The sequence below is a fragment of the Panthera tigris genome, chromosome D3 (assembly GCF_018350195.1).
Source record: "Panthera tigris isolate Pti1 chromosome D3, P.tigris_Pti1_mat1.1, whole genome shotgun sequence".
NCBI classification, from domain to species: Eukaryota; Metazoa; Chordata; class Mammalia; order Carnivora; family Felidae; genus Panthera; species Panthera tigris.
This window is the reverse complement of record NC_056671.1, coordinates 31067408-31095073: the sequence shown is the minus strand read 5'-3', so window position 1 is coordinate 31095073 and position 27666 is coordinate 31067408. Positions and strand designations below refer to the sequence as shown.

The 27666-nt window shown below is 39.0% G+C and overlaps 2 protein-coding genes across 6 annotated transcripts in view; both read left to right on the top strand.

Annotated features, from left to right (window-relative positions):
* Positions 1–2074, top strand: part of RNMT (RNA guanine-7 methyltransferase) — a 58311-nt gene extending 56237 nt beyond the window's left edge. For all 3 annotated transcript variants that reach the window (XR_006210222.1, XR_006210224.1, XR_006210223.1), the window contains exons 12-13: positions 875–1046; positions 1865–2074. The gene's annotated coding sequence lies outside the window, so the exon portion shown is untranslated. The remainder of the gene's footprint in view (positions 1–874; positions 1047–1864) is intronic.
* On the top strand, positions 958–27666 carry MC5R (melanocortin 5 receptor). 3 transcript variants are annotated; one of them, XM_042963204.1, is made up of 5 exons: positions 958–1046; positions 7021–7118; positions 11815–11979; positions 25590–25661; positions 26663–27666. In XM_042963204.1, exon 5 carries the CDS (start codon positions 26689–26691, stop codon positions 27664–27666), a length of 978 nt encoding a protein of 325 aa, XP_042819138.1. In that variant the 5' UTR covers positions 958–1046; positions 7021–7118; positions 11815–11979; positions 25590–25661; positions 26663–26688. The 3 variants fall into 3 exon arrangements, with proteins under 3 accessions (XP_042819138.1, XP_042819137.1, XP_007085941.1); XM_042963203.1 differs by lacking the exon at positions 25590–25661; XM_007085879.2 differs by lacking the exons at positions 11815–11979; positions 25590–25661.

Genomic DNA, 27666 nt, shown 5'->3' with positions numbered 1-27666 from the left:
GCTTTCTGAATATTACTTCTTTTTTCTTTTGTCTGGAAATAGCCTCTTCTTGATATATATTTTCTGAAAATAGAAATTCATGTCAAGATACTACATTACTCAACTGATCTATCATTTCATTCCACAAAAGCCTTGTAACTTCAATTGGAGATGGGCATGCCATTTGAACTCCTGTCCACATGGATTAGAACCTATTTATACATGGATATGGCTGCTGTTGCTTCTTAGAGTCATACAGTGTTTCATTTAAAAACAGATTGTTCCAGGTAACATAAAATGTAAAAATGAATGGTGAAAAGGAAAGTGTTTTTAGAGTTCCAACTCATCCCTTTTAATTTTTCTTTATTAGAAATTTGTTTTTACATAAGCCACATTGGATTTAGACTTGTAAAATCCTAGTGCCACCACTTTCTAACTGTGTGGCCTTGAGCATATTAATCATATTGAACTTCAGCTTCAGTATCTGTAAAATGAGGATAACCCCTTCTTTGTATATGTACAAATGTATGTATATGATGCATATGCCATATACCATATACACAATATACAGTTATTCTCAAATTTTACTGTGTCTAAGATAAGGAGCTAATTAAAGCCACAGAATCCTAGGCAAGTCTCCCAGAGTTTCTGATTCAGAGGCCTGAAAGATCCTCTGAAATCTGTATTTGTAATAAGCTTCTCAGGTAAATCTAATGCAGATGGTTCATGGACTGCACTTTAAGAAATGCTGCCATAGATCCTAAGTTCCTTGGATTATAAACATATTTCTAGGAGTTTTGTACTTCCCATGACCTGCTCATGACATGTGTGCTGTAATACAGCCTTGTGACATCAAAGGTCATGCTCATCCTTTCCATGCTGCTTTGTGATCTAGCTACCTTGACATTCATGCCTCTCTGGGCTGTACAAGCATGGTTGGCAGCTGAACACTAGGACTCCAGGTCCATGTAGACTCCAGTCAGATTCAAAGCCCTAGAGAGAGAATCCATTGGCCATCTTATGTCATGAGCTGACCTCCATGAAGAGAAGGAAGGTCTGGATTGCAGGTGGGAATTTCTTCTCTTTTCACTCATATAAATTTGCTTATTCTTCACATTCTCCATTATGAAAATAAAACCTTGGGCAGTAGAGCACCAATTCAGGGAATTGGAAGGAAGGGTAGAGCCCGTGTCTCACAGGTAATGGAAACCTTAGAAAATACATTCTCAACACCTTATGTTTGGCATATTGTTACTCTCCAAATCTCCAACCCCTTTTCTTCCTTAGTTGGCCAACTTTTCTGCCCACTTCCCTCACCACATCGTATTTCTGAGGATTATTTCTTTATATATAATGTTTTTTTTTTCCATTTCCCTTCCTATACCCTAAACTAGATTTCTTTGAGTTTAGAAAGGGGTAAAGAAGAAATGTCAGGGTGGTGTCTCCAGTATTTAGATTATAAAGAAGAGGAAGATTTGACTTATTGCAATTGGCAGTTGAAATTGGATACAGTTATGCCTGATTTTCTCAAACTCCTGAGTTTTCTGAGAAAGGATTTACAGTATGGCTAAAATTTCTATGAATCATTTAAAAAATTCATTTTTTTAATGTGTGACTGAGCTGGAATATGGAGTACCCATGGCCTAGAGGGTCTCAATTGCCCAGGTACTTTCATCTAACTGCTCATCTCATACCCAAACACACATATAGAAAGAGAGAGAAAATCTTGATTATTTCTCTTCTCCCTACCAAGTGACCAGTAGGTAAGTCAATTTTGGAAAGAATGTTTTGATAGTTGTCTCTGAGGTATTGGCAACCAGGAAAGATAGTCAATTGTTAATAGACTCTTAACAAGACTTTTCTTTCTCCTCCCCGCCCCCCCAAGATTACACAGAATGGAATATTGAAAGAACTGACTTTGGTTTCCAGTTCAACATGCAAAACTTTAGAAGTTGTCAGTCTCATCCTTACAACAAGAAAAAAGCTGAATAACACCAATTCATGATAAAAACTATCAGAAAACTAGGAATAGACCATGTTATGCTATCTGTTAGCTAATTAAAATTTAAATAAAAATTGAAAAAAGAGAAAACTAGGAATAGAGGGCAACTTCCTCATTTTGATAAAGAACATCTACAAAAAATTTGCTGCTTACATTATATATAATGGTGAGAGACTGGATAGTTTTCTGTTAAGATTGGGAGAAAGACAAGGATATTCCTTCTCATCACTCTTATTAAACAACATACTGAAAGTCGTAGCTGATGAAATAAGACAGAAAAGGAAATACACGGTATAGAGATTGGGAAGGAAGAAATAAAACTATCCTTTTCCTCAAGTGACATGATTGTCTGTGTAGAAGATCCCAAAGATTTGACAAAAATACTCCTGGAACTGATAAACAATTGTAGTAAAATAATGTGAGGTTAATATACAAAAATAAATCACTTTCCTATATACTAGCAATGAACAACTGGAATTTGAAATGAGAAACACAGCGCCATTTACATTAGCACCAGGGAAAAGCACAAATCTAACAAAATATGTATACTATGAATTGAGTTATATCTTCCCAAAATTCATGTTGAAGCCCTACCCCCTCAATGTGACTGTATTTGGAGATAGGTCTTCAGGAGCTAATTAAGGTTAAAAAAGATCATAAAGATGGGGCTCTAATGCACAAAGGATAGGACTGTGGCCTTGAAGAAGAGGAAGAGAGAAATATCTGTGTCTCACCACTGTGTAAGGACACAGCAAGAAGGTAGCTGTCTACAAGGCAAGAAGAGGATTCTCACCAGAAACTAAATCAGCCAGAACCTTGACCTTGGACTTCTAGCCTTCAGAACTTTAAGAAATAAATTTTGTGTTGTCTAAGCCACTCAGAGTATCATATTTTGTTATTGCAAACTGAGCAGACTAGGACAATGTACAAGATCTATATGAGGAAAACTACAGAACTTTGATGATGGAAGTCAAAGATGATTTAAATAAGTTAGAGAGATGTTCTATTTTCATTAATATTGTTTAGATGCCAGGTCTTCCCAATTTGATCTATAGATTTAACACAATTCCAATCAACATCTTAACAACTTATTTTGTAGATCTCACCAAATTGATTCTAAAGTCTTTACAGAAAGGTAATATGCCCAGAATAGCCAAGACACTACTGAAGAAGAACAAAGTCAGAAGACTGATTTTACCTGACCTCAAAACTTAACTTTATAGTTAAGTGATCACATTGTGGTGTTGGTGAAAGAATACATGTATTTGTCAGGGTTCTCCAAAGAAACAGAACCAAGAAATAAACCTACAGAAAATATACTCAACTGATCTTTGACAACAGAGGAAAGGCAGGTCAATGGAGAAAGGATCATCTTTTCTTTAAAAAAATTTTTTTAAATGTTTTATTTATTTTTGAGACAGAGACAGAGCATGAGCAGGGGACGGCCAGAGAGAGAGGGAGACACAGAATCCGAAGCAGGCTCCAGGCTCTGAGCTGTCAGCACAGAGCCCAATGTGGGGCTTAACTCACGAACTGTGAGATCATGACCTGAGCTGAAGTCGGATGCTTAACCGACTGAGCCACCCAGGCACCCCAGGATCATCTTTGCAACTTTTCAAAGGATAGTGCTGGAACAACTGGATATCCATATGCAAAAAAATGAATCAAGTTTTATATATATATATACATATATATGTACATATATATATAAAACTATATATAACTATATATATAGTTAATTATATCATATATATAGATGGTTATATGTATATATATACAGTTATGTATTTATAATATACATAATATATATATATATATGGTTTTGTTTATACAGATATAGATATTATGGAGGATGAGAAATCCCATGATCTACCATTTTCAAAGAGGTGGCTCAGGGAAGCCAGGGTGCAGTTGCAGTCCAAACCCAAGAACCTGAGAACCAGGGGAGCCAAGATGTAAATCCCAAATGAGTCTGAAGGCCCAAGAACTAAGAGTGTTGATGTTCAAGGGTAGGAGGAAATTGATGTTCCAATTCATAGAAAGCAAATACACACTTCCTCTGCATTTTTTGTTCTGTTCAGGCCCTCAGTGAATGGATGATGCCCACCAGCATTGGTGAGAGCGGATTTTCTTTACTTAGTCTAGGATTCAATGCTAATCTCTTACACATCCAGAAATAGTTATACCAGCTATCTTGGCATCCCTTAAATTGACACATAAAATTAATCATCACAGTAGACAAATAGATCAATGTATTCAATGTATTCAATCACCACAGAGAAAAGGGGCCAGAAATAAACCCACACAATATATACTCAACTGATCTTTGACAACAGAGGAAAGACAATTCAATGTAGAAAGGATCATCTTTTCAACTTTTCAAAGGACATCCATATGCAAAAAAAAAAAAAAAAATCAAGATATTGAGTCTACACCTTTCAAAAATCAACTCTAAAAGTATAGGTCCAAAGGTAAAATGATACAACTTGTAGGAGATAATATAGGAGATGATCTAGATGACTTGGGGTTAGCAATAAGTTTATAGATATATACCAAAAGCATGACCCATGAAGGAAAAAAATTGATAAGCTTATCTTCATTAAAATTAAAAACTTCTGCTCTGCAAATGACACTGTTAAAGAATAAAAAGACAAGCCACAGGCTGGTAGGAAATATTTGCAAAACTTGTATCTGATAAAGGACTTGTATCCTAAGTATCTGAAATATACAAAGAACTTTGCATAAAAAATATACAAAGAACTCTCAAATTTCAACAGTAAAACAAACATCCCAACTACACAATGGGCAAAATGTCTGAACAGACATTTTACCAAAGAAGATATACAGATATCAAAGTATATTAAAAAGATGCTCAACATCATATTTTATGACATATGCAATTAGGGAATTACAAATTAAAACAACAATAAGATGCTACTACATACCTATTAGAGTGACTAAAATCCAAAATACCAACAACAAATGCTGATGAGGATGCGAAGCAACAGGAGCTCTCATTTATTTCTGGTGGGAATGCAAAATAGTGCAGCCACTTTAGAAGACAGTTTGATGGTTTCTTACAAAATTAAGCATACTCTTACAATAGAATCCAGCGATAACACTCCTAGGTGTTTACCCAAATGAATGGAAAACTTATTTCCACACAAAAACCTGCACAAACCACACAAAAACAAATGGCATTTTTTATTTTTAAGTTTTTATTTAAATTCTAGTTAACATACCATGTAATATTAGTTTCAGGTGTACAATATAGTGATTCAACACTTCCATACAACACCAGATGCTCATCACAACAACGCACACAAATGTTTATAACAGCTTTATTCAGAGTTGACAAAATCTGGAAGCAACCAAGATGTCCTGCAATAGGTGAATGTATAAACAATTGTGGCATATCTATACAATGAAATATTATTTAGTGATAAAAAAGAAATGAGCTATTAAGCCATGAAGAGACGTGGAGGAAACAAATGCATATTCCTAAGTGAAAGGAGCCAATCTGAAAACGCTCTGTACTGTATGATTACAACTCTATGACATTCTGGAAAAAGCAAAAGTATAGAGATAATAAAAAGATCAGTAGTTACTAGAGGTGTAGGAGTGGGGAATGAGGAATACATGGAACACAGGACATTTATAAGGCAGTAAAACTATTCTGTATGGTACTGTAATGGAGGGTAAATGGCATCTTACATTTGTCAAAACTCACGGAATGTACAACATCAAGAGTTAGGCAGTGGTGGGAGCCCAATAAGTTCTCTGTTCCTCTAGTGGGCCCCTTTTAAGGCATTGACAACAAATAAGTAAATGAATTTCTGCTAGTTTTAGAGGGTGCACATCCATAATTCTGTGCTTCAAAGACACGCTTGGATGAGCAAGTCATTGACACATGAGCTATCTGCCACCTGGGATTTGGATCACATAGGCCTTGGGACTTCAATTGCAATAGCAGGAACCTATTTAGGTTCAGTTCCATAATACTTAATAATGACATTTTTTTGGTCACAAACGATTAAGCGGCAGGTGCTATTAGACCAGTGTCTAGAATTTGTTAATGTGTGTTGGACATTCAATCAAAAAATGTCTGATGAGTAATATGTAGAAACAATATCTATTTGTACTTGGCACATAAAACTTGGTTCTGTCCCAACCTGAGCTCTTCTAAAAGAAATAAACTTTTTCCAATTCCTCCAATAAAAAGAACCCAAAGAAGCTCTATCTGGTACCATGTTCCTCCATTCACCAAATTGCCAGTCCCTTTATCAATTTGGTATCCCATCCATTTTCTAGCCAGGAGGACCTAAGGTCAATTGTTGGACTTTTCCTGGATTCCTGGTGTTTGAATCCTTATGCTAAATATTCAATTACTTGACATACTTTAGACAAATTCTTGTAACAAAAAGCAGCTTATCAGAGAGCATCTATGACAAACATTACACTGCACAAGGACCCAGTCAAGAAAGTAGATGGGAGTTGAAGTCAGTCTGCTTCTTAGGCTGTCCATCAGTGTTGGTAGGGGTGAGGGGCTATCTTCCTGGAAGGAGGGATGGCTTTTTCTGATTTCCACAAAGCCATTGTTCAATAACCAAGCTATGTGTCAGTGTGGCTGTCTGCCCAGAGGAGACCCCTTTTCCTAATTTGTATCACACCATCATATAAACTAGCTATGATTTAGTGACATATTTAAGGATGGGAAATTTGATATGGCACCCTGTTCAATATATTACAAAATTCTGACTCAGTATATATCTTTATTGGGTTGCACTATCTTTTCAGCTTTTGTTTGAAAATATCAGGCTATGAAGGTGCTAGCTCAGGGAAGTAAGTCTTCCCCCAAGTTCTTCAATGTGATGAAAGAGAAAGAAAACCATTATTAGAAGCTGCAATGGTTAATCTCTGAACTGAAAATGACTGACATAGATGTAGTTCTAGTAGGATTGGACCCAGGAGTGTTGTTAAGCCATATACTAAACAGTGTACTCTGAAATTTATCCCTCTGAAGCAGTCTTGTATTTCAGAGACTTCAGAAGATTCCAGAAGTTGGAGCAGTTTCCTGAGATTTTTAATGGCTCCCACCACAGATATCTGCAGAGGGTGCTTTTTCCTAGCTTTATAGGTAAGTGCAAACTTTGAAGCACTGAACAAAAGTAACAGCCTATGGGTGCTGTGGATGCTGACTAAGATAGTGGGAATCAGCTCTTCCCAGGGGCTTTTTTGCATGGCAGCTTTTTTGTGAATGATTGTCTTTGCTCATTCACAACATAGTCATGCACTGTCACAATGGTAAAAACCATGCACATCTTGAAGAACACAGGAACATTAGCAACTTGGGAAGAGAGCTATGCCATTTACAATGAATTCCACTGCAAGCCAAAGGAACCTTGGCTCAGGCTAGCTTAAGAACAAGAAATTAATGATCTCCTATACAAGTTGTCCAGTAGTGGAATAGGTTTAGAGTTGGTTGACTCAGAGGCTAATCAAATTCCCAGGTTGTTTCTGTCTCTCTCTTCTACCATACACAACGAAGACCTCACCTTCATGCTTACTAGAAGTTGCTTCAGCAGTCCCAGAGTTTCATGCACACTTGATGCTGCCTCCCAAAGAAAGAAGAACCCTGTTTTGTTTTGTTGCTGTTGTTGTTTTGTAGCTCTCTTAGAAGCCCTTCAGCAGATTCTTCTCCTATTTTATTGACTAGAATTAGCAAAACCATGAGGCCCACTCCTGGGACTGGGTATGGTAGGGAGACAGCTTCCTCTAAGGAATGTGGTAGGCAGTGGGTGGGGGGAATGGATCCCTGAACACAGTCCAGAATCTATAGGGAAGGATAAAGGATGAAAACCCCCAAACTCCTAAGCAAGAAAATTTAAGTGCTGCTGTGGAAGATTCCTATACCAAAGCTAATGCATCAGTGGATTTGATTTCCATCTCATTCTCTAGTCTTTAAGAACCACACTGGAAAAGACTGGACGAAATAGTGCCTGTGAGAGCTTAAGATCTCCTAGTGTCACACATTCAGAGTTTTAAAAATAGTTCCTGAGCTTTACTTTCAGTAGAATCTGTACTTAACATTCTTACATCTGCAGATAGACTTCAAGTATTTAGATTTCAGGGTTAGGACAGAGACTATGAAATCCATATATGATTCAATTTGTGAAATTTAACTCTTAGAACAATTATTGGGTCCTGAAAGTTGCACTTCCACTAATCCCTAAAGTTCTGAATGTACCAGTCTTAGGTGAAATAGTGATGAATAATAATTTTATTAGGGAAAATTAGACTCCCAACTTGCCAGGAATGCAACATGCTTTTTGTTCAGCTACTTTGTTACCTCCTTTGTTTAAGATAGAATAGAAGGTTCTCAGAAAATGAATGCTAGAACTCTTCTTCCTAACTTCCAGGTTTTGTCTGAATATTTGGGAGATTTAGACTTTCATGGGGCTGCCTAAGTAGTGCCATCTGTGATCAGGAGAGGGCAGCAAAGAGTCATCTGAGTCAGGCCTCTGAGGGCCAGTCTGCCAGTCTGCCCAGGAATCAATTAAGGAACCAAGGGAAAATCCCAGCCTCATTTGATACCAGCAGAAATCAGGGAAGATTTAGAGCTAAAGCAGAGTCCAAAGCATGTGTATTGCAACAGGGTTGAGGTTAAATGGTGCTAGAATCCAGGAGGAATAATCGCATCAGGAGGGGCTTATATTTCCAAAACAAAAACTGGTGTTAGCAAAGTGAAAACTGGCAAATTTGAGTCAGATAGAAGTCAGGCCAGAGGGATTGGGTTGGATCAGAGAGTTATAAAAGGTTAATTATATTGATGGTTTGAGGTGAGATGCAACATTTTTATTTTAAAAATACTGGGGTGCCTGGATGACTCAGTGGGTTAAGGGTCTGACTCTTAAATTTGGCTCAGGTCTTGATCCCAGGGTTGTGGGACCCAGCTCCACGTTGGGCTCTGCATTGAGCATGGAGACTGCTTAAGATTCTCTCTCTCCTCCCCTCTGCCCCATTCCCCTGCTCACACACTCACTCTCTCTCTAAAATAAAAAAATAAATAAAAATAACATTTGTAGTTTATAATTACAAATATAAAATACCTTCACTATAGAAAATCTGGAAACTAGAGAAAAAGACACAGAAGAAAATAAAACTCATTTGGAATTGTTAACTCATCAGAGGTAACAGTGCTGGTATATATTCAATCAGTTAATCATGTATTTGCCCAAATAAAATTGAGATCATGCATTTAACCATATACTATCAACATTTCTCTTTGCTATTAAATATTTTTCCAAATCATTTTAAAAACTGTCTTCATAACATTCCACCATATGGATGTGTCACGAAGCGTTTAGTATGTGCTGTCTAGTCCTCTGGAGGTCATCCTGGAACTGCTTTGCACTGATTGATGTCAAACCTCATCAGATGCTCCAGATCAGGCATGATAAAATAAATACATTCAAAGCTTGGGAAATTAAGAAAAAAACAAATCATTGCTGAGCCCAGTACCCTAGTCCATTTTTATTTTTGTATATTTCCTCCTAGTCTTTGTCCAAATGCATAAATATTTTAACATGATTATAATCATTATGTACCTTTGAATCTTATTATATTATAAACATTTTAAAGCTGATTAATGATTTTCCAAATTTTTAATGACAGGGTAATATTTCTGTCAGTAGACACACAATGATTCAATTAGTCATTATCTTATTGCTTCTTTTTGGTATTATGAATAATTCTTCAATGAACATCTTTATGATATTGCCCTTATCTTTTATTATTTGGAACATATCCTTAAGCAAAGTCTTTCAAGGGGGTGATAGAGTCTGCTTAAACTCTAGTAGTAATGTAAAATTTCTTGACTTACACATTGAGAGTGGATCAAAAAAGGTTTTTGACAGTGGATTTGGATTGATTTTGTTACTTAATTATTTTTTAAATTGATTTCATTTTTATTCCTAGAAAACATGTCAATTGGATAGAGGCACAATTTAGAAAAGAAAAAAGCTGATTTTAAGTGAGATGAGACAGTAATTGATTTTTACAGAGGTATTTTTGAGTAGATGCTCTTTTCCTTCCATATGCAGCCATAGAGACTTGAGAGGCTTAAGACACACTCATAAAAAATAACTAAAAATATACTTGGCAAAGTCTTTTCACATTAGATTTTCCTTATGTGTAAATTTTTATTTTTATTTATTTTTACTTTTTAATGTTTATTTATTTTTGAGAGAGAGAGGGAGGGAGACAGAGAGAGTGGGGGAGGGCCAGAGAGAGAGACAGAGACACAGAATCCCAAGCAGGCTTCAGTCTCTGAGCTGTCAGCACAGAGCCCCACGTGGGGCCCGAACCCATGAGCTGTGAGATCATGATCTGAACCAAAGTCGGACGCTTAACTGACTGAGCCACCCAGGCGCCCCTCCCTTATGTGTAAATTTTTTAATTTATGTGTAAGTTTTTTAAAGGCCAAGACCAGTTTTATGTATGTACTAGATTATGTGTGATAAATAAGGAAATTCAAGAAGTAAATGGAAAACTATGAAAACTCTTCCTTAGTTTTATATATCTCTCCTTGGACTAATTTATGTTCAGTACAGTATTTAGTAAATGATGTTTGATAGGATGGGTCCAAAAGCTAAGATCCTAACAAACCTTTTTCCATAAGAATTCCCACAAAAATGGAAAGCACAAGCCACAGAATGGATCCAGAATGCTTTTGGCTCATTGTCATTGCTCACATTATCCATTGCAATAGCAATTGTAAGAGAGTTCATGGCTAAAACATCAAATTAATAAACATAGTTTCTAAAAACTTATAAAATATATAACAACAAAAACCAACAGGTAAAATATATATATATTTTAATTTTAATTTATTTTGAGAGAGAGCATATGTGAATGGAGGAGTGGCAGAGGGAGAGGGAGAGAAAGAATCCCAAGCAGACTCCATGCCCAGTATGGAGCCCTATGTGAGATAATGACCTTAGCTGAAATCAAGAGTTTGATACCTAATTGGTTGAGCCACCCAGGTGCCCCACCAAGAAGTAAAATCTTAATAACAATGACCACCTTGCTGTAAAAACTGAGGAAAGATATTCTTAGCATCACATCCTGATTTTTCTCTCTCTTATCACTTACCTCCTCTTCACATCTTTCCATGCTCAGAGGAGGAAAGCTGATGTTAAATTTGTCCTATATTTTTAGATTTATATTAATTTTCTATTATTTATTCCTGAAACCATTGATTTCTTAGAAATTAAACATATTTTCAAACATTATAATTCTTTCAACTGTTCTCCAGGTTACAGCCAAAGTAATACTGCCACACGCACTGAAACTTCAATGTGTGGCTTTCAAAGGTCAAAACCTTTCCCTCCTTTTCAGATGTGACCAAAAGTGTGAATGAAACACTTCATGGCCATTGCTTAGAGTATATCCTCTTTCTGAGTACTGCATGCCCCCTCCAGTCCTAGTGGGAAGGTGTGGGGCCCTACTGCCAAGCTTGTATCAAGGGAAGACCTACCTGGCCAAGGCTGATTGGCCCATAGCTAGATCAATGATCTATGTGCTGGGCCAATCTGATAAGGTTTTGAATTTGAGTACAGAGACTTGTTATGACATTCTACATCACTGTTCAGCAAATATTTACTCCATTTCTCTTTCCCCTACATTCTGATGCTGAGCGTGACCATGCAATTTGCTTTGGCAAATGGAATATTAGCAGATGGGTTACAATCATAGGCATTAATTATGTTTGCATGTCTTGACTTGTTAATGTTTGCATGTTTTGACTTGTTTCTTACACTCTCTGGTGGTAGGAGGCCATGCCCAGGTCACCACTGTGCCTTCATCTTGACCTCAGGATGAAGTAGGGAGATACTCATGGTAGCCAGTGGAGCAAGGACTGAGCAGAACTGAAAAACCCTCTAGTCTGAAGTCTTGGAGCCTGATGTCTGGTGTAGCCTGGTGGGGCTGCAATTGAAGTGAGCATGAAAATAGGTTATTTTTATTTTAAGCCTCTGTATTTTAGTGTGCTTTATTATGTAGCATTATTGAGACAATAACTGACTCATAAACTAGGAATTATTTTATTGTGTTTCTTGGAGATGACATGTCATTCAGCCTGGGCTTGAAGTGGCCATTTTGGGACACTGTAAGCTAGTGAACAAGTAGAGAGAACTGCAGCTATCTCTTGTTCCTTTCCCCATTGGAATGTATTCCTTGTTTCTTGAGGACTGATTTTTAAGTGGTAGAGAAATAGAACTGACTCTTAGTCAAATGTATGATGTGTATTTTTCCCCAATGTCTTCTAGACATTATTTTTCCATTAGACTAGAATTTTGTAATGCAGGAGACCAGTATCTTGAGTACACTTTGTTGGTAAATGTAGGGAAGGACTATATAGTGATTTAATGGAAAGTGGCACTGGATTTAAATGTTCATAATAAATTCAAAGGAAGGAAATTCTACTTTCCTTTCAAAGTAGTCACAATGTAAAATGAGAACAAAGTGAAAGCTATTCAACTTGAAAGCTGTTGAAGTTGTTAAATACTCAGAGAATATTGTAAAAAATGCACTTTCCTGCTTGCAGATGTACAAAAGGACTTTCTGGAGATTCATGAAAACATAACAGTCTACATTGATCAGTGGGCTTATTGGTTAGTTGAAAACATAGTCAATGAGCTAGATGGAATCCCAGTCTTCTTGATGTGAGAAAAAGATTTTTTTCCATAAATGAGTTTGTATCACTGTATTTATGAAACTATCAATGTACTTATACCTTTTATAAAATGTCAAAACAGAAAAATCCTTGAGTTGCTATGTAAGAATTCAGATGTTCTGTGCTACTGTAGGATAGTCAAGACAAAAGAGAGTGTGCAATAGAATTTTCAGGATGGTAGGATCCTTTTAGTTGCAAATGTAAGAAAGTCAAATCAAATTTATCTAAATAATGAAGATAATGTATTAACTCATGTAACTGAAAGTCCTGAAAATGTTGGTCTTGAAGAAGGGCTGGACCTGGTCAGTCAACATCAATCAGATCCTGTTTTGGCTCCTACCGTTAGGCTCAGTCCTAAGGCTGGCTGTCCTTGGGTTGGCTGTCCTATTATTTAACTATTAATAGGACTACATAGTTAGGGCTTTAAATCATACTTAGCAGGGGAGATAGAGTGCACCTTTTGTGGTAGCTACCACCAATAGAAAATAAAATTCCTTCTCAGAAGTCCCTGAGAAATGTCTGCTTTCCTCTTGTTTTCCTGAATTGGGTCGCATGGTTAGTCTCCAACGAATCCTGTGGCTAATAGTTAATCAAGGCCACACTGAGTTCACCTGAATGGGAAGAAGAAAGGGAAATGTCAGGCTAATGCTGATTATGGGGCCACGGAGGAGAGTCCTGCAACCAGGAAGTCTATAATCTACTAGGGAAGATGTCAGACAGATAATTATAATACAGGGAGATCAGAAGGGGGCAGCCACTTGCATTGTAAGGATATCTTTGCAAAGACTCTCAGCAGGAGGTACTGGCCTGGATCTAAAAGAATGAATAAGAATTTAGTGGACAAAGGAGGAGAGAAAGAAAGAATTTTGGGTAGAGGGAGCATCATGTTATAAAACAAAACAAAACAAAACAGTTTTATTGGGAAGCCTGAAGTATAGAAGAAACTTCTTGAATAAAAATTGGCAAGGTAGCCACAAGAACAGTAAGAAAAGATTTAAAAAGTGGCAGAGGCTTTCCTCTCAGATCTTGTGGCTAACTTCCTAATGATTATCTGAATGTTGACCTAAGAAATTTCTATATGCCCCTCCAGTGAGCAATACAGTATCTTACACACACATTGAGTGAGTTGTTTGTTCATTAGGATTTATATGCTTCTAAAAGGGGAGAACTTTCTCCATTCAGTTTTTTCTCTAAGATCCTTAGCTTTATACCAAATACAAAGATGGTTATTAAATCTGGTTTAAAGTTGAGACATACATAGGATTTTAAAACTTACCCTCCTCAAGGACTTACAGAGTCTTGACTTACATAGCTTGATGTGACATGGCATTACAGAGACCATGTCTTTCTGGTGGTCAGAACAAAACAAACTTGAAAACAGTAAAAACAAACAAATAAAATTTAAAAGCCCCAAACTCCACACCAAACCCCAAACTCCATGTCCTCCCTTTCTTACCTGAGAAGGAACATGGTAGTGTTGGTGTGATGATACGCATTGTACTGTCCAGTGTCTCTTTGTTCAGGGCCATCTTTGGTTTTCAGTCTTGGTGTGCAGGTGGGTCTACAGGATGACTTTATAATTTTGCTGCTACTGCAAAGAGTTTGGTCCAAGCAGAATCAGCCCAATCACAGGATACTGGGTGGATATAGAGACACAGCCCAGGGACCTGTCTTATTGTGAGGCATTGCCACTGACTTGCAACCTTCTTCACTCTTGAGCTCCTCTTGTTCCATCTTATGACTGTATTGATCTGCTTAGGACCTTGCAAGGCTTCCTGTTGCTCTTAGAATGAGGTCCTAAGCTTTCACCACAACCTACAAAATAAGGCATGGTCTGGTTCTGCTTCCTCCCCAGCACCTCAGGCTCCAGTCACCTGGAATTCCCCCCAATCCTCAAAGAAATCAACTCCTCCAATCTCAGTGCATTCATGCCCCCTGAAGTGCTTCCTTGAACACTATGCTCCCACCTATGGCTGTCCTTACCTACCTACCTCTGCCCATTTGCCTCTAACCCACTTTGCTCAAGTCCTCCCTCTTCTCTTCTCTGGCTGGCTTCTGGAGTCCTGAATTTCCTACTCTATAGCATGTGACTAAGTCACAAGATTGAAGACACTAGACTGTGTGTTAAGCATAGTTGTGGTTAAAAACTGGATTCAGGTCCTGATTTTATCATCAGTTGGAGTCAGTCACACAACTGCTCTGAGCTTCAGTTTCCTCATCTGTAAGATGGTGCTAAGTATATTGACTCCCAGGTTTCTGGGAGAATTTGCTGAGAATCTGGACATGCAGAACATGGTAGGCTTTCAATAAATGTTTCAATAAATGTAGGAAATCTGGTGCATATTTAGGACTCCACTGTCTATTGCTCATACATGAACAGGGGAATGTGTGTATATGCAGGCATGAGCTTGGGAGCAAGAAGACCTGGCCTCAACAGCTGGTACCACCACTTATTAACCATGTGATGTCAGAAAATTCATTTAGCTTTTCTGAACCCCAAAGTCCCTAACTATGAAAATGGCAATAACATTAATAACTCCCAGGGTTGCTATGAGGATCAAGTGAGTTAATACAGGAAAATGTTTTATAAACCTTGAAGTTAAAAATACTGTAATCTACATTTATGCAATTATTCTTTGTTCTATCAGTGTTTAATCAGGTAAGTTTTGTCTCTGTAGCAGGACTCTAAGTCCCATTGGCTGGACCCATGATGGCATTTAACATGGACCTCAGCACAGCAATCATATACAATAAGAGTTTGCTGAAAATCTAACCCACAATGAGATATCATCTCATGTCTGTTAGGATGACTATTGCCAAAAAGACAAGAGGTAGTAAGTGTCAGCAAGGATGTGGAGAAAAGGGACCCCTTGTGCACTGTTGGTGGGAATGTAAATTGGTGCAGCCCCTCTGGAAAACAGTGGGAAAAACTGTCTCCTAGTTTATTTAACAAAGCCAAGGTAACTTAAATAGCAAAATCTGATAAAGACAGGGAAAAGACAAAAAAAAAAAAAAAACAAAAACCTGCAAAGCAAATCCAATAGCATTTTAAAAGATTAAGCCTGGAGAGGGGCAAACATGGCAGAGAAGTAGGGGGATCCATACTTCCAGTGTCTCTCAAACAAAGAAGGGCTGAAGCCAAAGGACTTTGAATCTCAAGAGTCTGGGAGGAAAAGAGACAGAGTCTACCAGGGAGAAACTGGGACAACCTGATGGGCCAGAGGTGGGTGATTGTGAACTGGGGGGTGGGGGGGGGAGAAAATGGACTGCATAGGCACAGAGGAGAGGGATCCCCTTCTGCGGAGAGACAAAGGGAAGAAAAGAGTGGCTGGGGAAGCGTAGGACTATAGCTGGACAAGAGAAAAAAACCTCAGACTGGGACAGAGAGGGATCCCATCTCTTACTGCAGGGCTTTCTTTGGACTGAGGCCAGCTGCCCTATTCACACACCTGGGGATGAGGGGAGCCACCTCTGGGTTTGGTGGTAGGTCAGTGGTGCAGTCCACAGCAGAAGAAACAAGTCTCCTCCCCTGAAGTGTTGTGGCACAGAACAAAACCAGCTAGGACCACATATCCAACAGCATCAAGAGGCACTTCCCCAGTACTGGGGCGCACAGAGCAGGAGTTTAAGTCCCAGCCAACGCTGGGGCACAGGAGTCTCGTCTGCTCCCGAGGCACAGTGATGATAGCTCCAAAGGAGTGATTTGGGACACTGGGTTGTGGAGAAGAGACTGGGGGGTTGCCATTTTTCTCCCCATCACCACCAAGGCGGGGCCTCAGAGATCAGTCCTTTGGACCCACAATGGAGGCGGGACCAGCCTGCATCAAACCACACCCCTCCATGCCAGTGTATCTACTGGAACAGGATAGACGCTGTGGAACCAGATGGACCCCTTCTCCAGACCAGCGCGGCTGCATTTCTGGATCAATTCTAGAACAATTCTTCTTATATAGATATATTCTCCTTTCCATTTCTCCTTCTTATCTCTTTCCTCCTCTAGGCTGGGTACTCTGGTTATTGGTTTGTTTAAACAGACACATTTAATCCATTCTCTTGATACATGTTCCACTCCTCCTTCTTTACTTTCCTTTCTCTCTCTGGAGTAATCAAGCCATATAGTTTGTCTGGGTAACTTTATCTTCGTTCCCCCCTCCCCCGCCTCCTTCCTTATTTTCCTTTCTCTCTCTCTGAATTAACCCTTTTAGTCTCTCTGCCTGGTTAATGTTTATTTTTTCTTTTTCCCTGCCCCTGTCATTTCTCTCTTTGTATGTGCTCTTCCATCAGCACCACCTCCACCCTGTTCTTGTAGCTGTTGTTTCTGGTTTTTTGCTTTTGTTTTTAGTTTTTTAGTTTTTGTTTGTTTGTGTGTTTGTTTGTTTGTAGTGTGTTTTTGTTTCCTGTTTGTCTGTCTGTTTGTTTTCCTTTCCAGGGCTACTTCAAGGAACAAATCAAAGCATACCTTGTGAAGGGTCCAAAGCATCACTACGAGCAGGGAAATAAAAAACTAAAGTCACAACAACAGAGAGCAAGTAACACTCTCCAAAAAAACACCTCCTGAAGGGCTAGGCCCTGGACAGTGTATGAACACCCTTTAATATGGCAGTACTTGCAAGTGAAGAACACATAACAAGCTTTTAAAACTCATAAGGGACAGAAAACTAGCCAAAATGACGAAACAGAAGAATTCTCCTTAAAAGAAATTCAAGGAAGAAGTGACGGCTAAAGAATTGATCAAAACAGGTATAAACAACATAACTTAACAAGAATTTAGAATAATAGCCATAAAATTAATGGCTGGGTGTTGTAGACTCTAAGTCTAAAGTTCTCTTTTGGCAGCAAAAGAGTGGACATAGGATTAAAGCAAGACATGGCTAATGTCTGGGAAAAGACAAGAGTCCCGAATAAGAGTCCTTTGCCCATATTTATTAAGATCAGAAGGCTTACAAATGTGATGAGTGTGTACAAAGAGACAAAGAAACTGGGAACATTAACTTGGGGACATGAAGGAAAAGGGGAGTTTTGAAGATGTACAGTGTTCGGGGTTTGGGTCAATGTGAAACAAAATCCTGGTGCTGGGCAGATGGGCAGATGGCTATTAATGGCAGACAGGAGGCGCTGTGTCTATTTAACTTAGCTAGCTAGGGGATGAGGCAGATAGGGGGAATAAACTTAGGGTTAACAAGACAAATTTTCTTTTGTTAACCATTTCTGCTCTGGGCTGCTTCACATCCAGCGCAGTGGTCTATAGTCCAATTCACCAGTTTATGTAACTTGGCACTTTCCTCCTGTGAGAGGAGATTTTCTGTTATAGTACTAAATTGGGGGGTGTTTTCGCTCTGCATGCCTGATCTTGCTTACCTCAATATATCCTTGTATTGGGAGCCTTTGCTCCCATTCCTATTTTGGGCCTTTGCCACTCCCTTTCTATCCTGGGGTCTCTGCAACCCCTTTATATGTTGGAGTGCCAATCAGGTTTACCCAAACTTGGGTGTAAGCATTCTATGGCTTTGTATTTCTTTATGCCTTGTTAACCCATTGTTTTATGCCCAGGGGGTTACTAAGCTTATCACCAACAGCTGGGCTTGAAAAAAGGCCTAGAAGATAGCAGAGAATCTATTGTTGTAGAGATAAAGGGACTAAAAAATCATCAAGATGAATTTAAAAATGCTATAAATGAGGTGCAAAATAAAATGGAGGCAGCAACAGCGTAGATTGAAGAGGCAGAAGGAAGAATAGGTGAATTAGAAGATAAAATTATGGAAAAACATGAAGCTGAGAAAAATAGAGATAAAAAAAATCCAGGATCACGAGGGGAGAATTAGAGAACTAAGTGATTCAATCAAACAGAACAATATCCGTATCATAGCAATTCCAGAAGAAGAAGAAGAGAAAGGGGGTGAAGGTATACTTCATAGCTGAGAACTCCAATCTGGGAGGAAACAGACACTGAAATCCAAGAGGCACAGAGAACTCCCTTCAGACATAACTTGAATCCATCTTCTGCAAGACATATCATAGTGAAACTGGCAAAATACAAAGATAAAGAGGAAAATCTGAAAGCAGCTAGGGATAAACAGGCTCTAACTTACAAAGGTAGACACATAAGAGTAGCAGCAGACCTATCTACTGAAACTTGGCAGCCCAGAAAGGAATGGCAGGAAATCTTCAATGTGATGAACAGAAAAAAAAAAAAATACAGCCAAGAATCCTTTATCCAGCAAACCTGTCATTAAGAATAGAAGGAGAGATAAAGGTTTTCCCAAACAGACAAAAACTGAAGGAATTCATCACCACTAAACCAGCCCTACAAGAGATCCTAAGGGGGACCCTGTGAGTGAAATGTTTCAAGGACCACAAAGTACCAGAGACATCACTACAAGCATGAAACCTATAGATAACACAATGACTCTAAACCCGTATCTTTCCATAATAACACTGAATGTAAATGGACTAAATGCTCCAATCAAAAGACATACGGTATCAGAATGGATAAAAAAAAGAGACCCATCTATTTGCTGTCTATAAGAGATCCATTTTAGACCTGAGGACCCCTTCAGATTGAAAGGAGGGGATGGAGAAATACCTACCATGCTACTGGAAATCAAAAGAAAGCTGCAGTAGCCATACTCATATCAGACAAACTAGACTTTAAATTAAAGGCTGTAACAAGAGATGAAGAAGGGCATTATATAATAATTACAGGGTCTATGCATCAGGAAGAGCTAACATAAATGTCTATGCGTCAGATACAGGAGCCCCCAAATATATAAAACAATTAATTGCAAATATAAGCAATCTTATTGGTAAGAATGTGGTAATTGCAGGGGACTTTTATACTCCACTTACAACAATGGAAAGATCATCTAGACAGAAAATCAGTAAAGAAACAATGGCCCTGAAGGATACACTGGACCAGATGGGCTTGACAGATATTTAGAACTCTACACCCCAAAGCAGCAGAATACACTTTCTTCTCGAGTGCACATGAAACATTCTCCAAGATAGATCACATACTGGGTCACAAAACAGCCCTCAATAAATATAAAAGAATCGGGATCATACCATGCACATTTTCAGATCACAATGCTATGAAACTTGTAATTAACCACAGGAAAAATTCTGGAAAACCTCCAAAAGCATGGGGGTTAAAGAACATCCTAAAGAATGAATGGGTAAACCAAGCAATTAGAGAAGAAATTTTAAAAAAATATGGAAACAAATGAAAATGAAAATACATTGCAATCAAGGCCTAACTCAAGAAACAAGAAAAATACCAAAAACAAAATCTAACAGCACACCTAAAGGAACTAGAAGCAGAATAGCAAAGAAACCGCAAACCCAGCAGAAGAAGAGAAATAATAAAGATCAGAGCAGAAATAAACAACACATAATCCAAACAAACAAACAAACACTAGCACAGATCAATGAAACCAAGAGTTGGTTTTTTGAAAACATAACCAAAACGTAGAAACCTCTAGCCAGGCTTCTCAAAAAGAAAAGAGAGAGGACCAAAGTAGATAAAATCATGAATGTAAATGGATTTATTACAACCAATCCCTCAGAAATATAAGCAAGGAGTAATTATCAGAATTATCAGAAATATTATCAAGGAGTACTATGAAAAATTGTATTCCAACAAACTGGATAACCTGGACGAAATGGACAAATTCCTAAACACCCACACACTACCAAAACTCAAATGGGAAGAAATAGAAAATTTGAACATTCCCATAACTAGTGGAGAAATTGAATCAGTTATCAAAAATCTCCCAACAATAAGAGTCCAGGACCAGATGGCTCCCCTGGGGAATTCTACCAGACACTTAAAGCAGAGTTAATACCTATCCTTTTCAAGCTGTTCCAAAAAATAGAAAGGGGAGGAAAACTTCTGGACTCATTCTATGAAGCCAGCATTACTTTGATTCCCAAACCAGACAGAGACCCAGAAAAAAAAAAGAAAGGAACTACAGGCCAATATCCCTGATGAATATGGACGCAAAAATTCTCAATAAGATACTAGCGAATTGAATTCAACAGCACATAAAAAGAATTATTCACCATGATCAAGTGGGATTCATTCCTGGACTGCAGGGTTGGTTCAATGTTTGCAAATCAATCAATGTGATAGATCACATTAAAAAAAGAAAAGATGAGAACCTTATAATCCTGTCAATAGATGCAGAAAAATACAACATTGACAAAATACAGCATCCTTTCTTAATAAAAACCCTCAAGAAAGTCGCGATAGAAGGAACATACTTAAACATCATAAAATCCATTTATGAAAAGCCCACAGCTAATGTCATCCTCAATAGGGAAAACCTGAGAGCTTTCCTCCTGAGATCAGGAACACGACAGGGATGTCCACTCTCACCACTGTTGTTAAACATAGTGTTGGAAGTCCTAGCATCAGCAATCAGACAACAAAATGAAATAAAAGACATCAAAATTAACAAAGATAAAGTCACACTTTCACTTTTCGCAGAGGACAGGATACTCTACATGGGAAAACTGAAAGACTCCACTGAAAGGCTGCTAGAACTGATACATGAATTCAGCAAAGTTGCAGGGTATAAAATCAATGTACAGAAATCGGGTGCATTCCTATAGACCAATAATGAAGCAACAGAAAGGGAAATGAAGAAACTGATCCTATTCACAATTGCACTAAGAACCATAAAATACTTAAGAATAAACTTAACCAAATATATAAAAGATCGGTATGCTGAAAACTATAGAAAGCTTATGAAGGAAATTGAAGAAGACACAATGAAAGGGAAAAACATCCCATGCCCATGGATTGGAAGAATAAATATTGTTAAAATGTCAGTACTACCCAAAGCAATCTACACATTTAATGCAACCCAATCAAAATTGCACCAGCATTCTTCTCAAAGCTAGAATAAACAATCCTGAAATTTGTATGGAACCACAGAAAACCCAAATAGGCAAAGTAATATTGAAGATAAAAATCAAAGAAGGAGGCATCACAATCCCAGACTTTAGCCTCTACTACAAACTGTAATCATCAAGGCAGTATGGTACTGGCACAAAGACAGACACATAGACCGATGGAATAGAATAGAGACCCCAGAATTGGACCCACAAATGTATGGCCAACTAATCTTTGACAAAGCAGGAAAGAGTATCCAATGGAAAAAAAGTCTCTTTAACAAATGGTGCTGGGAGAACTGGACAGCAACATGCAGAAGAATGAAACTAGACCACTTTCTTACACCATACACAAAAATAAACTCAAAATGGATGAAGGACCTGAAGGACCTGAAGGACCTGAATATGAGACAGGAAACCATCAAAACCCTAGAGGAGAAAGCAGGCCTCAGCCACAGCAATTTCTTAGTTGACACACCTCCAAAAGCAAGGGAATTAAAAGCAAAAATGAACTATTGGGACCTCATCAAGATACAAAGCTTCTGCACTGCAAAGGAAACAATCAACAAAACTAAAAGGCAATCGACAGAATGGGGAAAGGTATTTTCAAGTGACATATTGGATAAAGGACTAGTATCCAAAAATCTATAAAGAACTCACCGAACTCCACACCAGAAAAACAAATAATCCAGTGAAGAAATGGGCAGAAGACATGAATAGACACTTTTCCAAAGAAGACATCCAGATGGCCAATAGGCACATGAAAATATGCTCAGCATCACTCATCATCAGGGAAATACAAATCAAAATCACACTCAGATACCATCTAATGCTGGTCAGAGTGGGTAACAGAATAAATCAGGAAACTATAGAGGCTGGCAAGGATGTGAAGAAACGGGAACCCTCTTGCACTGCTGGTGGGAATGCAAACTGGTGTAACCACTCTGGAAAACAGTGTGGAATTTCCTCAAAAAATTAAAAATAGAACTACCCTATGACCCAGCAATAACACTGCTGGGAATTTACCCAAGGGATACAGGAGTGCTGATACATAGGGGCACTTGTACCCCAATGTTTATAGCAGCACTTCCAACAATGGCCAAATTATGGAAAAAGCCTAACTTTCCATCAACTGACGAATGGATAAAGAAGATGTGGTTTATACATAAATGGAATACTACTTGGTAATGAAAAAGAATGAAATCTGGCCATTTGCAGCAATGTGGATGGAAGTGGATGGTATTATGCCAATGGAAATAAGCCAGGCAGAGAAAGACAGATACCATATGTTTTCACTCACATGTGGATCTTGAGAAACTTAACAGAATACCATGAGGGAGGGAAAGGGGGAAAAAAAGTTACAGGGAGGGAAGGTGGCAAACCATAAGAGACTCTTAAATACTCAGGACAAACTGAGGATTGGTTGGGGGTGAGGGAGAGGGGAAAGTGAGTGATGGGCATGGAGGAGGGCTCTTGTTGGGATGAGCACTGGGTGTTGTATGGAAACCAATTTGACAATAAATTATATTTCAAAAAATAAAAAAATATAAAGAATAGTAGTTGAACAACACACAGAAAAACTCGTTTACAATAAAAAGTTTTTTCCACAAAAAAATAAATAAATAAAAATAAAAGATTAAGTCTGGTAATAACCGGGGTTCCTTGCACTGGGCATCAAGCTGGGGAATTGCTTGGACTCTGGACTCAGACTGCCAGGGTTCTTGCCTAACTGTGCTTCCTGCCAGTGTCAGGAACTTGAGTTTGCCATGTCACCTCTCTATGCATTGTGGAACAAGATTGGTAATAGGACTGACTTCCTGGTAAGGATTAAGGTAATTCATGTACTGAGTATCTGCGCATAGGCTTAGAGATAACATATGACCATCATCAAAGACAGCCATGCCATGTAGTCCAGACAATTATCTTTAATAGAAACCTCTCGTTTTACTATTTTGTTGGGAAACGAGGATCTTTTGAACAGCCTTCTGTGATCTAGAATATGAGGGACAAATAGAGAATGCTTGAATCTTATGTTTTGTCAGCCATTCCCTTTGTGGAAACAAGCACTACTATTCTCAGCGAAAGAAATCTCTTCACAAAATCCCATCCTATGGCTCTTAAAATGGCACTAAGACACTAGTGTCACTGGACCACTTAGTTTGTGGCCTTGTATTCCCAGTTGGAAAGGTTGTCTGATCAAGTGTGAAGCTCTAGTCACATTTCTGGTAGTAAAGCAGCCCTGAACATTTCAGCCCTGGGCTTGTCCTGGCAGTACTTGTGCATCTTTCTCTTGGGTTGTGTGATAAAGATCCTTTTGAGAGAAGAGGTCAGTGTTTTAGGTAGCAGAGGTCTTGAAACCATTGCCAAAAGCCAGGATATTTGGCCAGAGGAATGTATATTTTCTTCTTTTTCTAGTGGCAGACAGTCTTGAGCCAACAAAGGAGTGTGTAATCAGAGTCACAATTGAGGGCTTCCTAGACTCTGGTTTCTCAGTGATAAGGGAGCCTCAGGTCGGCTGAGGAAAAAGTGCAAGCTAGGGCAGCCTCCTCCCACCCCCTGCTGCTAGGTGAGATGTCTGTGATATTCCTCAGGCACTCTTGGTTGCCCAAGGCCAAAGAAAGGAAAGAAAACAAATGGCGAACTGACAGAGATCACAGTCATACAGGACATGGGTCCCCATCAGTTTACAAATATCTTAGTAAATTACAAGAAAAAGGCAATCTTATCAATAGCTTAATCTCCAGAAACCTATAAACTCAGTTTCCTGGAGTCCCAACATCACCCCTCCATGATATGGGGAACAAAGGCAAGAAGGAAATGACAGGTAAAATTAAGTTTCCTCATAACCTGCAGCCCATTGGTAGATACTTGAGGCTGGCAGAGTAAAAAGTTTCTCCAGGAACTCCCTACTGTCTTAATTTAATGTTTTGCTACAGGGAAAAACAACCTTAGCTTGACAATAGCTAGGACTCCAGTATCTTGTGAATCTTCCTTAGCATATGAAAATCCCATTGAAAACTTCCCCTTGACTTTACCTCCCCCATCTCCCAAATATATAACCACAGGGTCCGATGCAGCTCTTTCTGCCTGCAGGTCCTGTCCCATGCCTTAATAAAATACATTTTTGCACCAAAGAGGTCTTCAAGTATTCTTTCTTGGTCCATTGGCTCCTGATCCCCCACTATCACTGCAAAAATCTCATCACCTGGGACTGGCTGTCCTGGATAGAAGGACTTAACAGGGATCGGAGAAGCTGAGCTGTCACACTTTCTGACAGCATTTGCATCAGTGCATAAGAGAAAAAGAAAAAGAAGCAATGTCAAAAAGAACAACTAGCTAGAAAATACATCCGAATGCACTTTTGGGGAAAGATTATCCACAAATAGGAGAACACCGTTCTATGCAAGTCACCAGAGCTCCAAAGGCCAATGGCCAGAGCTACCAGGAGGGGCATGCTCTGTCTCTGACCACTAGGTGGTAGCTCAGCCCCTGACTGAGAAGAGAGAAGGCACAGACTCTCATCTAGAGGAGGCGGCGACAGAGAGGCGGGCCTGCTAGGCTGCATAAAGGCAAGGGAACTGTGACTGAGGCTCAAGCTGCCTTAGCACTTTGTTCAGAAGATCCTATCCTAGGGTGATGGCATTTAGCCTGTGGATGCCAGGTACCCAGGCTGGGCTAGCATCTCCAGTGAAGAGCCCAAGGGCTGCTGTGCAAGAGAAGAAGCACGAGGGAGCACTGGTAAATAGCCAAACTTTCTATTAAAATTGCCTTGAAAGGAATGCAAAATCATGTCTAACCTACATGTAGGAGGCAGGTAACTGGTTATTTAAACAATCTGATATGATGTTTAACATAATAATACAATTGGTCATTATCTCTGAGATAGAATTAGACATAAATAACAAATGATTACTGTTCAATGCCTACTTTGTATCGATGATGAGAAGAGAATGCTGACAGAAATTCTAACTCTTTCCCTAGATGTGGTCTGAGTTCGGAGGACAAAGGCATTTGTGAATATAAATCATGGGAGAGAAACTGAGCAATAAAAGAGTGAAGTATCTTGCTCTAGGATTTGGCAAATTTAAATCCCTTGTTTCTTTGTACTGTGCTTCTGGGAATTTTAAATCTGTTAATCACACTTTGTGGAATTTCAAATGCAGAAGTCAGGGAAAATATTTATAAAGTTAAAAACAGCATTCTGTGAGCTCCAATTTTAACACATGTGCAATCTAAATTTACGTATTGAAGACAGTAACTTTTTATATGTAATTATGCTCAGATTAACAGATCACAGTAGTTAGTCCTAGTTACAACTAGGGAGACTGAGTCCTACCAGGTTTTAGAAGTGTGTGAGGACAAACGTTGACAAGACACCTGTCTTTTCTCTCTTAAGAGAACGTGGGCCTGTATATCATTTAGAAATCTGTGCTCGCTTGAGAAAAATGCAGTCCATAGCCTCAGAAATGTAAAAATCAGACTGGAAGGGACTTTGTAGGTTATGAGTTTGGTACACTTTTAAGAGCAAACGTGGGTGCCAGGACAACAAGCATAAAAAGTGAAACCATTCTGGGCACACTGAGATGTCTGGTCATTCCAGTAAGAGGTATGTGAAAGAATGGAAACTCAAAGGCAGAGGAGGATGGTGAAAATTCTAAGCCTGTGTGCATGTTGGAGAGACACTATTCCAGGTTTCCAGGCAGACTGGGACACATTAGCCTCGTGCTAATGTGTTGAGCCTATTCAACCTTATTCTTAGGTTGTGCTAGCTTTTGGCATGCTGTTGTACTTCTTTGGTGGACTGTTGACCTCTCAGAATCATGGATTAAAACCCGTTTTACAGGGGCACCTGTGGCTCAGTCGGTTAAGTGTCCGACTTCAGCTCAGGTCATGATCTCACAGTGAGTTGGAGCCCTGAGTCAGGCTCTGTACTGACAGTTCAGAGCCTGGAGCCTGCTTGATTCTGTGTCTCCCTCTCTGCCCCTCCCCCACTTACTCTCTGTCTCTCAAAAATGAATAAATGTTAAAAAATTAAAAAAAAACCTGTTTTACAGTAAATTTGTTGCCAAGAAGAGGAGCAATGAATTCCTCATTTCACGTGCTTTTCTTGGATCTCAACCTGAATGCCACAGAAGGCAACTTTTCAGGACCAAATGTCAAGAACAAATCTTCCCCATGTGAAGAGATGGGCATCGCTGTGGAAGTGTTTCTGACTCTGGGTCTCATCAGCCTCTTGGAGAACATCTTGGTCATAGGTGCCATAGTGAAGAACAAGAACTTGCACTCCCCCATGTATTTCTTTGTGTGCAGTTTAGCAGTAGCTGACATGCTGGTGAGCATGTCTAACACCTGGGAGACCATTACCATATATTTAATAAATAATAAGCACCTGGTGATAGCAGATGCCTTTGTGCGTCACATTGACAATGTGTTTGACTCCATGATCTGCATTTCTGTGGTGGCCTCCATGTGCAGTTTGCTGGCCATTGCAGTGGATAGGTATGTCACCATCTTCTATGCTCTGCGCTACCACCACATCATGACAGTGAAGCGTTCTGGGGTAATTATTGCATGTATCTGGACCTTTTGCACAGGCTGTGGCATTGTTTTCATCATTTACTATGAATCCACTTATGTCATCATTTGCCTCATCTCCATGTTCTTTACCATGTTGTTCCTCATGGCGTCTCTATATATACACATGTTCCTCCTGGCAAGGGCTCATGTCAAGCGGATAGCAGCTCTCCGTGGATACAGCTCCGTGCGGCAAATGACCAGCATGAAAGGAGCTGTCACCCTGACCATGCTGCTGGGCATTTTTATCGTGTGCTGGGCTCCGTTCTTTCTCCATCTTATTTTGATGATTTCTTGCCCCCAGAACCTCTACTGTTCTTGCTTTATGTCTTACTTTAATATGTACCTTATACTCATCATGTGTAATTCTGTGATTGATCCTCTGATATATGCCTTCCGCAGCCAGGAGATGAGGAAGTCCTTTAAAGAGATTATTTGTTGCCATACCTTCAGAATACCCTGTAGGTTCCTTGGCAGGTATTAA